Source organism: Artemia sp. Qi Xiang Cuo, chromosome 11, assembly GCF_049724085.1.
Source record: "Artemia sp. Qi Xiang Cuo chromosome 11, ASM4972408v1, whole genome shotgun sequence".
Classification (NCBI taxonomy): domain Eukaryota; kingdom Metazoa; phylum Arthropoda; class Branchiopoda; order Anostraca; family Artemiidae; genus Artemia; species Artemia sp. Qi Xiang Cuo.
The window spans coordinates 45,443,298-45,456,529 of NC_142804.1; the positions used below are offsets into that span (position 1 = coordinate 45,443,298).

The window sequence follows — 13,232 nt, forward strand, 5'->3', positions numbered from 1 at the left end:
TCTATCATAACATTGACAAAATAATCCGTCAGAACCACCAACTGTCACAACATCCAAAATTTAAAACTATACTTTTTGGGGGTTTAAGGGGGAAAAGGTACCTAGGTTAGGTTGGGTTAAGTATTTAATATATGCTATGCTTTACCCCCACCCCCTGATGTGCAAATATAGAGCCGAAATTTCTTTCGAAACTATTATATACTTATTGCTCTTATATAAACTTATAAATTTTTTTGGATGTTGTGACGGTTGGTGGTTCTGACGGATTTTCCTTTTGGATGTTATGACTTTTGATGCTTATGACGGTTATTCGAAGTGGTAGCACCCTGCTTGAAACCTTTACAGTAGGATCCTCTAATACGCTGAATCTGGTGGTGTGGTTTTCAATAGGATTCTTTGACTTTTAGGGGTATTTTCCCTCCTTTTCGAAAATCAGGCAATTTTTCTCAGGCTTGTAGCCTTTGGTAGGTAACACAAAACTTAATAAAACTTTATATATGTAATCAGCATAATAAGCCGATTCTTTTGATATCAAACAGTTCGTGGTAACGAACTGTAAGTAAGGAGCGACCCGGCTCAATAGTAACCAAAACACTACAAACCGGAATTTTGATGCCAATAGATACATCAATAGAATCAAATTTTTATGCTGATTTCAAATATATAAGTTTTATTAAGTTTAGTTATATTCTTCAAAAGTTAAGCACCTGAGAAAATGTGCCATATTTTCAAAAAAGGGGGAAACACCCCCAAAAAGTCATAGAACTTTAATGAAAATCACACCATCGGATTCAGCGTATCAGAAAACCCTATTGTGGAAGTTTCAAGCTCATATCTGCAAAAATGCGGAATGTTGTATTTTTGTCATAAGAAATATCACGGATGATTTTTTATTTGTTTTTTTTTTTTCTTTCTTTTTTTTATTTCCCCATTCGTAATCACTTCAATCTGACAGCTGTAGAGGGTCGCGCGATGAATCTCTCAGACTAGAAATAAGTGCTTTAGTGATTCTACTAAGCGACCGAAAAATTGAAGAGCACTGGCGTCTCCATCCGTACTCATTCTGGACCCAGAGTAGTCTAGTAAAAATTTCTAGAAAACCGTTTCATTCAGCAAAGTCGAAAATCTAATAAATATGTCTTTGAGGATGACTTAATCCCACACAGTTCCCGGGGGAAGGGCTGGAAGTTATAAACTTTACCCATTGTCAGACAGTTCGTGGTAACAAACTGTAAGTAAGGAGCGACCCGGCTCAATAGTAACCGAAACTCTAAAAAACAGAATTTTGATACCAATAGATGCATCAGAAGAATCAGATTTTTATGCTGATTTCAAATATGCATCAAAAGTTACGCGTCTGAGAAAATTTGACTTATTTTAGAAAAAAGGGGGAAACAACCCCTAAAAGTCGTAGAACTCTAATGAAAATCACACCATCAGATTCAGTGTATCAGAGAACCCTGCTATAGAGGTTTCAAGCTCCTATCTGCAAAAATGTGGAATTTTGTATTTTTTGTCAGAAGAAAGATCACGGATGCGTGTTTATTTGTTTGTTTTTTTTTCCAAGGGTGATCGTATCGATCTAGTAGTCCAAGAATATCGTAAGAGGTCTCATTTGAATGGACATTAAAAGTTCTAGTGCTCTTTTTAAGTGACCAAAAAATTGGAGGGCAACTTGGCCCCCTCCCATGCACTTTTTTTTCCCAAAGTGACCCAATCAAGATTAATTTCATATGCAAAAAAATACAATTTTTAGTTCAGCAGTGGTTATATTTTCTTCTACATATCCTAACCTGCTCATCTAATTTGTTTCTGTCAATAGTCTCATACCGGGTTTACTATCGACGAGATACAAGCAGTGGCGTTACCATGATCTGTAAGACCAGTTTCGAAAATTGAGCGGGAACAATAAAGACAATTACCCTTAAGTATGTTACATTTAAAGACCTTTAAGTAAAATGTGTGTAGGGTTTTGAAATTATTCAATCAATAGTATTCAAAGGCTTGAAAGTTACCAGGATATCCCCCATATTTCGACTCTTTCTCTCGTGGACCAGGTAACGACATTGGGTCGAAAAGAATTTCGGTAAACCAGGTGAACATAGCTGAAAAACTACTGTCTTGTCGAAGATGTCCATGGAAACGCAGCTTGATCTGAAAGCAGGATTATAATTTTCAATTTTGATAGGATATTGCAATTACAAATGGTCTAAGTAAAGCCATTCAATTTGTTATAGAAGCTGAAAATATAGAAATCAAACGGTTTTGACAAAAACTTGTCAGAATCTGTAAGCATTGAGGGAACTTTTCATAATAGCAGTTTTATTAAAAATAAAGGATGAGTGATTGAATTCAAGAGAACCTGCACTAAAAATAGTCCTTTTTTACCTTCTCAAGAAGGGGGTGAAACATTCTGACCGTATTTATTACCAGAAGAGCATAGATTACCAATTTTTATATGTCTTTGTATGTGAAAAAAATAAACATTACCCAGTGACCTGTAAGCCACAAGAAAATGGTTCACTGCATTGTTCAACAAAGACAGGAGGAATAGTTCGCTAAAGCTAATTATTTATCATTAAAAACAAAAATCAAGCAACTAAAGAATATTTTAAGAAATTAAACTTTAATAATAAATTTTTAATACACTTAAGTTTGGGCAACCCGGCCATTATCTAGATTGAATTTTGTTCTACAGTAGGTCCCAGCTAAGAAAAACTCGGTTTTATGCTGTGTGTGATTACCATTGAGGACTTATTCATGATTTTGTCAATCACGACGTTAAAGCCAGCTACATCTTCCGCAAAAGCTACTTTGTCAATCAGAAGCGAATCTTAAATTGAGGTTTTTTAGAACTCAATAATTCTCTTTTCCTAGCGTTCGTCTAGCAAACTAAGCTGTTAAAAATGGAAGCCCTTAACATTTCAATAGACCACATTTGGGAGACAACTGGACTCCAGCCAGAACATCAAGAGAAGGTATTTGACATGCTTTAGAGAGAGTGGCTATAATTCAATTGACAGATTACAGATTACTGACAGATTGAATCTTCAGGAATTTGTCATTCGATTCTTGCATGAGCATATCACATAATTATAGCATGGGGATAGAATGATAATAATTGTTTAAATTTTCAGAGAGAGTAAGGCTTAAAATATCAATTGCTTGTCAACTAGGGGTAAATCTAAGGGAATGATGACTCCATTAAGAGAAACATTGTTTGTTTTTTTTTATGGAGCCTTGAGAATAATTATTTAAATCTCCGAAGAGAAAGGGTTTTAATTTTAATCGCTTACAGAACAATCCTTAGAAATTAAGTAGTGATGGGGTTATAAATTTAAAATAAAAAAAATATGTATAAATTTCACATTTAAATTTATAAAAATAGAAAAGGTTGAAATATTAATCACATACAAACAATAGGTAAATATGAGGGAATGATGACTCCCACCCCTCACCCTAACTTTTTTACCCTTCCCCTATTTTACACTTTTTTTTAATTTTAATCTTTATTGAGCTTTTTCTTTTTTTTGCATAAAAAATTTTTGAACTTTTTTACATGTCTTAAAATAATATGAAATATACTTAAAACCAAAAAAAAACCGCACTCAATATTTTGAAAATATAAAATGAGAATGATATAAATATGTTAGTGGTGACTTATACTGTTAGAAAAATAATGTTGGTATTAGCACTTTTTTTACTTAGAATTTTTTGGACTAGGAAGTTATTGAACTTTTATTTTTTTTTAATTGGAAAAATGATGTTCATAATAATACTTTTTCTTCATTAGTACGGATATTTTTTAGCCTCAAAAGGATTTTAAGACGTTTCAAAGAATCCAGAAACTATTCAAATGATTCAGAATCTAAGCTTTTGCAGTTTGCATATAACTAAAATCTTCCATTATCAATAAATACAAGTATAATTTTCCATCAAAAGGATTTTAAAGCATTTCACCGAATCAAAAAACTATTTAAGTGTTTCAGAATCTATGCTTTTGGGGTTTGCATATAAAAAAATCTTCCACTATCAATTATTAATACAACATTTACAACATTTTACAACATTTCAGAGATATAAGAAACTATTCAAATGTTTCAGAATCTATACTTTACACCATGCATGTAACAAAAATCTCACATTATCAATTAATACAATTTTTTATTTAGCAGTAAAAGGCATTTTAAAACATTTCAAAGAATCAAGACACTATTCATATATTTCAGAATCTATGTTGTTGCAGTTTGTATGTAACTAAAATCATCAATTATCAATTAATACAGGTATTTTCTTTTTGCATCAAAAGGATTGTACAATATTTCTAAGAATCAAGAAACTATTCAAATGTTTCAGAATCTATGCTTTATTAGTTTGCATGTAACTAAGGTCTTCCCTTATCATTTAATGCAGTTATTTTCCAGCATCAAAACGATTTTACAAGTTTTCACAGAATCAAAACACTGTTCAAATGTTTCAGAATCTATACTTTTAGAGTTTACATGTAATGAAAATGTTCCATTATCAATTAATACAGATATTGTTTTAGCATCAACAGGATTTTACAACATTTCACACAATCAAGAAACTATTCAAATGATTCAGAATCTATGCTTTGGCAGTATGAATTTAACTAAAATCTGCCACTATCAATTAATACAGGTATTTTTTAGCATCAAAAGGATTTTAAGAACATTTCACAGAATCATGATACTATTAAAATGGTTTAGAATCTATACTTATGCAGTACGCATGTAACTAAAATCTTCCATTATCAATTAATACAGATTTTACTTTGCATCGAAAGGATTTTACAACATTTTACAGAATAAAGGAACTATTCAAATGTTTTGGAATCTATGCTATTGCAGTTTGCGTGTAACTAAAATCTTCCAATATCAACTAATACAGGAATTTTTGTTTAGCAACAAAACGATTTAACAATATTTCATAGATTCAAAAAACTATTCGAAGGGTTCAGAATTCATGCGTTTGTAGTATTCATTTAACAAAAATCTACCAATATTAATCAATACAGGTATTTTTTAGTATCAAAAGGATTTTAAAACATTTAACAGAATCAAGAAACTATCCAAATAGTTCAGAATCTATTCTTCCGCAGTAAGTATGTAACCAAAATCTTCCATTTTTAACATCACAAGGATTTTACAGCATTTCACAGAATCAAAAAAATATTCAAATATTTCAGAATCTATGCTGTTGCAGTTTGCATGTAACTAAAATTTTGAATTGTCAATAAATACAAGCATTTTTTTGTATCAAAAGGATTTTACAACATTTCAAAGAATTAATATCCAAGTGTTTCAGAATTTATGCCTCTGCTGTTTGCATTTAACTAAAATTTATATGCAAAATTGCACTTTGCATATAACTAAATTCTTCCATTATCAATTAACCAGGATATTTTTAGCATCAAAATATTTATAAAAATCGACAAAAGTACGAACTCATGAATCCTGGTTGAACTTCGCTGAAGTTAGGATGCTAGGACTGGGTTGAAAAAAATTTAATTTTTGGTTTTATCGATTGAATGGTGTTGTGACTCTTTTTCTTTTATATATTTTTGTCTTTCTGAGGACGGCCTTTAGACACAGAGCCGAAATATTCATTCAAATTAACTCCACTGTCTTGCAAAAAGATTTCCCTGTTGTTCTTCGTGCTTCTGTTGTTTGTTATGGAAAGGCAGTGTGGTCTTCGTCGCTTTTTTTACAATATTTCACAGAACCTCTAAAATTTTCCATTATCAATTAATACAGGTATTTTATTGGCACCAAAAGGATTTTACAACCTTTCACAGAATCAAGTAACTTTTCAAAAGTTTCAGAATCTATGCTTTTAGAGTATGCATGTAACTAAATTCTACCATTATCAATTAATACAGATATTTCTTAGTATCAAAAGGGTTTTACAAAATTTCACAGAATCAAGAAACTATTCAAATGTTTCAGAATCTATGCTTTTGTAGTTTGCATGACACTAAAATCTTCTATTATCAATTAATACAGATAATTTTTAGCATCAAAGGATTTTACAATATTTCACAGAATCCAGAAACTATTCAAATGTTTCAGAATCGATGCTTTATAAGTTTGCATGTAATTAAAATCTTTCAAAAAAAATTAATAAGGATATTTGTTCGAATGGTTTCCGAATCTATCGAAAAACTATTCGAATTGTTCAGAATCTATGCTCTTGCTGTATGCATGTAACTAAAATCTGCCATTATCAAAGAAAAGAGGTATTTTTGGCATCAAAAGGATATCTCAACATTTCACAGAATCAAGAAACTTCAAATGTTTTAGGATCTATTCTTTTGCAGTTTGCATATAACCAAAATCTTCCATTATCAATTATTACAGGTATTTCTTAGCATCAAAAGGATCAAAAAGTCAGGTTCATTTAGATTCGCTTAGAGTTTCACACCAGTCTAAGTGAACGTAAATGACCCTAACTTTTTGAATATCTCTCTCACTATGACGGTTTGTCTGAGTGGGTGTGTTGCCATCTGTTACAAGAGTTGAAAAACAATAGTTAACAAAATGCAATTTAGTTAAAAAAACAAAAATAACATGAGTTTACTGTAGGTAGTCAGGGTGCATGGATTCCGAATCTTTTGAATAGTTTATTGCTTTTGCAAAATGTTGTAAAATCCTATTGATGCTAAAAAATACCTGTATTAATTGATAATAGAAGATTTTAGTTACATGCAAACAGCAACAGCATAGATTCTGAAACATTTAAATAGTTTCTTGATACTGTGAATTGTTGTAAAATCCTTTTGATGCTAAAAAAAAATACCTGTATTAATTGATAATAGATTATTATAGTTAAATGCAAACTGTAAAAGCAAAGATTCTGAATCATTTTAATAGTTTCTTGAATCTGTGAAATGTTGTAAAATCGATTTGATGCTTAAAAAGTACCTGTATTATTTGATATTGGAAGGTTTTAGTATTGTACAATGTGCAAATGTGTAAATCCTTTTGATGCTAAAGAAATACCTGCATTAATTGATGATGGAAGATTATAAAGCATGCAAAAAACAAAGGCTAAGATTCTTAATCAATTGAATAGTTTCTTGATTCTGTGAAATGTTGTAAAATCCTTTTGATGCTAATAAATGTCTGTTTTAATTGATAATGGAAGATTTTAATTCCATGCAAAGTTATAAAGCTTAACTCTGAAACATTTGAATAGTTTTTTGATTCTGTGAAATGTTGTAAAGTTCTTTAGATGCAAATAAATATCCGTATTATTTGATAATATAAGATTTTAATTACAGGCAATGTTATACATCGGTTATGAAACATATGAATAGTTTCTCAATTCTGTTAAATGCTGTAAAATCCTTTTGATGCTTAGAAAAACTTGAATTAATTGATAATTGAACATTTTAGCTACATGTAAACTGAAAAAGCATGAATTTTTAAAGATTTGACGAGTTTCTTGATTCTGTGAAATGTTGTGAAAATCCTTTTGATGCTAAAAATATCTGTATTATTTGATAATGGAAGATTTTATGTATGTAAAATAAGCAAAAGTATAGATTCTGAAACATTTGAATAGCTTCTTCATTCTGTGAAATGTAAAACCCTCTTGATGCTAAAAAAATACCTGTATTAATTGTTTAAAGAAGATTTTAGTTATATGTAATATCCAAAAGCATAGACTCTGAAACAATTGAGGTTTCTTGATTCTGCAAATTGTTGTAAAAACTTTTGACGCTAAAAAATATTTTTATTAATTGATAATATAATTGATAATGCTCAATTATTAATATAATTGATAATGGAAGATTTTAATTACATTCAAACTGCAAAATCATAGATTCTGAAACATTTGAAGTTGCTTGATCCTGTGAAAAGTTGCAAAATCCTTTTGATGATAAAAAATACCTCTATTAATTGATAATGGCAAACTTTAGTTACATACATACTGCTAAAGCAGATATTCTGAACCATTCGAATGGTTTCTTGATTCTGTGAAATGTAGTAAAATCCTTTTAAAACTAAAGAAATACCTGTATTAAATCTTTGGATACTAAAATCTTTGGATACTAAAAAAATACCAGTAGGCCTATTAATTGACAATAGAATTTTAGTCATATGCAAACTGTAAAATCATAGAATGATTTGTTTTGATGCTAACAAATATCCGCATTCATTAATAATGGAATATTTTAGTTACATGAAAACTTATAAAGCATAGATTCTGAAACGTTTGAATAAATTCTTGATTCTGTGAAATATTATAAAATCCTTTTGATGCTCAAAAATATCTGTATAATTGATAATGGAAGAATTTAGTAACATCCATACTGCAAAAGCATATATTCAAAAATATTGGAATAGTTTCTAGATACTGGGAAATGTTGTAAAATCCTTTTGATGCCAAAAAAATATCCGTAGTAATTGATAATGGATGATATCTTGATTCTTTGAAATGTTGTAAAAATCATTTTGAAGCTTAAAAAATCATTGTATTAATTGATAAAAGAGCACAAAAAGTACCTGCATTAATTCATAATGGAAGATTTTAGTTATGTAAAAAGTGCAAAAGCATAAATTCTGAAACTTTTGAAAAGTTACTTGATTCTGTGAAATGCTGTAAAATCCTATTGGTGCATTAAAAATACCTGTATTAATTGATAATGGAAGATTTTAGTGATTCTGTGAAATGTTCTAAAATCCTTTTGCAGCTAAAAAAATATATTTATCAATTGATAAGGGACGATTTTAGTTACATGAAATGTACATAAGCATAAATTTTGAAAATTTTGAGTAGTTTCTTGATTCTGTGAATTGTTGTAAAATCCTTTTGACGCTAGAAAATACCTTTATTAATTGATAATGGATGATTTTAGTTACACGCAAACTGTAAATGCATAGATTCTGAAACATTTTAATAGTTTCTTGATTTTGTGACATGATATAAATCCTTTTGATGCTAAAAACAAGTCCCTATATTAGTTGATAAAAGAAGATTTTAGTTAAGTAAAAAGTGCAAAAGCATTGATTTTTAAACATTTGAATAGTTTCTTTATTCTGTGAATTGTTGTAAAATCCCTTTGATGTTATTAAAATTCCTGTATTAATTGATAATGGATGATTTGTTACATGTAAACTGCAAAAGCATAGATTCCGAAACTTCTGAGTGGTTTTTTAATTCTGTGAAGCGTTGTAGAATCCTTTTGATGCTGAAAAATACCTGTACTAATTGATAATGGAATATTTTAGTTAAATGTAAGCTGCAAAAGCATCGATTCTGAAACATTTTAATAGTCTTTTGATTCGTTTAAAGGTTATAAAATCCTTTTGGTGCTTGAAAAACCTTTATTATTTCATACTTGAACATTTTAATTACATGTAAACTGAAAAAGCATAGGTTTTGAAACATTTGAATAGTTTTTTTGATTCTATGAAATGTAGTAAATCCTCTTGATGCTAAAAAAAACTACCTGTTAAATGATAATGAATGATTTTAGTTATATGCAAAGTCCAAAAGCCTAGATTCTGAAACATATGAATAGTTTCTTGATTCTATGAATTGTTGCGAAAACCTTTTGATGTTAAGAAATATCTGTATTAATTGCAAATGGAAGATTTTAGTTACATGCAAAGCCCAAAAGCATAGATTCTGAAACATTTGAATACTTACTTGATTCTATGAATTGTTGTAAAAACCTTTCGATGCAAGAAATACCTGTGTTAATTGATAATGGAAGAATTTAGTGATTCTAGGAAATTTTGTAAAATCCTTTGATGCAAAAATTTCTTTATTACTTAATAATGGAATTTATAATGGGTTAACTATTAATAAAATTGAAAAGGAAACTTTCATTTACATGCAAACTGCCGAAGCATATTCTGAAAAATTTTAATAGTTTCTGAATTATATAAAATGTTGTAAAATCCTTTTGATGCTAAGAACTAATTGTATTAATTGATAATTGGTAGATTTTGGTTAGTTGCAAACTGCAAAAGCAGATTCTGAAACGTTTGAACAGTTTATTGATTCGGTGAAATGTTGTAAAATCCTTCCAATGCTAAAAAATACCTATATTTATTGATAATTCAATATTTTAGCTATATGCATACTCCAGAAGCATAGATTCTGAAACATTTGAAGTTTTTGATTCTATGAAATTTTGTAAAATCCTTTTTATAATAAAAAGTATCTGTATTAACCGATAATGGAAGATTTTAGTTACATGAAAACTGTCAAAGCATAGATCACAAAACATTTGAATAGATTCTTTATTCTATGCATTGATGTAAAATCATTTTGATGCTAGGAAATATCTGTATTAATTAACAATGGAAGATTTTAGTATCATAAAAACTACAAAAAGCATAGATTCTCATATATTTGAATAGTTTCTTGATTCTGTGAAATATTGTATAAATCCTTGTGATACTAAAAAATATCTGTATTAATTGATAATGAAAGATTTTTAGTCACATGCATACTATAAAAGCATTGATTCTGAAACATTTGAAAAATTTCTTGACTCTGTGAAAGATTGTAAAATCCTTTTGGTGCAAAAAAATACCTCTATTAACTGATAATGGAAAATTTTTAGTATATCTGTGAAATACTGTAAAAATAGCAACGAAGACCACACTGCCTTTCAATAACAAACAACAAAAGCACGAAGAACAACAGGGAAATCGTTTTACAAGATAGTCAAGATAATTTGAATGAATATTTCGGCCTTGTGTCTAAAGACCGTCCTCAAAGAGACAAAAATATATAAAAAAGAAAAGACGCACAACATTTTATAAAATCTTCTTGATGCTAAAAAACATTTCTATTAGTTGATGATTGATGATTTTAGTTACATGCAAACTACAAACCCATAGATTCTGAAACTATTGAAACGTTTCTTGATTCTGTGAATTGTTGTAAAATCCAATAGATTCTAAAAAATATCTGTATTAACTGATAATGGAATATTTTAGTTATTTGCAAATTGCAAAAGCATAGATTATGTAACATTTGAATACTTTCTTGATTCTGTGGAATGTAGTAAAATACTTTTGATGCTAAAAAATATATGTTTTAATAATTTATAGTTGAAGACTTTAGTTCAGTGCCAACTCCAAAACTTGCAAACTGAAGCATTTGAATGGTTTTTGATTCTATAAAGTGTCATAGATTCTAAAACATTTGAATAGTTTCTTGATTCGTTGAAATATTGTAACATCTTTAGATGCGAAAAAACGTACCTGCATTAATTGATTATGGAAAATGCATTGTGCAAAAGCATTGATTTTGAATCAATTGAATAGTTTCTTGATTCTGTGAATTGTTGTAAAATCCTTTCGGTGTAATAAGAAATACCTGCATTAATTGATAATGATTATGAAAATTTATAATTGATAATTAATTTAAAAATCAATGATAATTAATTATAATATAAAAATACCTACATTAATTGATAATGAAAACAAATAATTGATAATTAATTTTAGTTACATGCAGGCAGCAAAAATATAGATTCTGTAACTTTTGAATGGTTTCTTGATTCTGTGAAGCGTTGTAGAATCCTTTTGATGCTAAAAAAATAACTGCGTTAATTGATAATGGATGATTATAGTTACATGGTAACTGCAAGAATATCGATTATGAAACATATGAATAGTTTCTTAATTCTGTTAAATGCTGTGAAATCCTTTTGATGCTTAGAAAAACTTGAATTAATTGATAATTGAACATTTTAGCTACATGTAAACTGAAAAAGCATAGATTTTTAAACATTTGAATAGTTTTTTGATTCTGTGAAATGTTGTAAAATCCTCTTGATGCTAAAAATAAAAGTATTATTTAATAATGGATAGTTTTAGTTACGTGGAAACTGCAAAAGTATAGATTCTGAAACATTTGAAAAATTTCTTGACTGTATGAAATGACTATTTAAAAAAAATATATATGTTTTAATTGAAAATGGACGATTTAGTTAAATGTATACTGCAAAAGCGTAAATTCTGAACCATTTGAATACTTTCTTGATTCTTCGAAATGTTTTAAAATCCTTTTAAGGCTGAAAAATAACTGTACTAATTGAAAATGGCAGATTTTGTTACATGAATACTGTAAAAGCATAAAATTCTGAACCGTTTGAAGTTTCTTGATAATGTGAAATGTTGTAAAATCCTCCTGATCCTAAAATAAATTACTAGTCTTTATTGAGAATTAAAGATTTTAGTTATATACAAACTGCAAAAGCATAAATTCTGAAACATTTGTAAAATTTCTTGATTCTATGAAATATTGTAAAATCCTTTTGATACTTAAAAACGCCTGTGTTAATTGATAATGGAATATTTTAGTTACATGCATACAGACAAAGCATAGATTCTAAACCATTTGAATAGTTTATTGATTCTGTAAACTGTTGTAAAATTCATTTGATACTAAAAAATACCTGTATTACTTGATAATGGCAGATTTTAGTTACATGCATACTGCAAAAGTATAGATTCTAAACCATTTTAATAGTTTCTTGATTCTGTGAAATGTTGTAAAATTCATTTTATACTAAAAAAAACCTCTATTACTTGATAATGGCAGATTTTAGTTAGAGGTGAAACCAGGTGGATAATCATCAAAAATGACTTGATCCATCCCATTAACAGTGCCAGCGTTTTTCCCATTGATCATATTCTATTTAAAGCCAAAAACGTCTCTCAGATTATCATTGAGATTAATCATTTCAGTGTCAACAGGTGAGATAATGTAAATCCTATCGAGTTCCATTGAATAATTAAAATGGAATGTACCATTCCTACGATATGAAATTTTTCTATTGATTGTACGACACAAATCTGTCGCACTATCATATTCTATATATTTCAATGAGACATTTGGATATTCACTAGATTTAAGTTCTTCAACCCATTCATACTCGACAAAGAGTGACCAATCGAATGATATAACTTTTATTTCATACACACGATCCTTTTCAGGATGTCGTAGGTATTTTTGAGAATACAGTCGACAAGAGCCACTTTATACGCACCATCAAAATTGATGGCGGGGAGAGCTTCGTCCAAAAATCACTTGTTTTATTCAAGTCATTGTAGAGAGGATCGGAAACGTTGGACATGAATGCTACATAGAAATCATTTGGTATTGTCAATATCTTCAACACTGATCCAAGAACTGAATTCAGAGTTGTATCCTAGCCATCGAACAAGTAACTATTTCTT

At 29.1% G+C, this 13,232-nt stretch overlaps 1 protein-coding gene across 1 annotated transcript in view; it reads right to left on the reverse strand.

The window, feature by feature from the left end:
• Window positions 1–13,232, reverse strand: part of LOC148947023 (phospholipid-transporting ATPase ABCA3-like) — a 513,909-nt gene that overhangs the window by 379,372 nt on the left and 121,305 nt on the right. Inside the window, exon 5 of the mRNA XM_089096491.1 lies at window positions 2,016–2,154. Coding sequence (XP_088952617.1) covers window positions 2,016–2,154 — 139 coding nt within the window. The remainder of the gene's footprint in view (window positions 1–2,015; window positions 2,155–13,232) is intronic.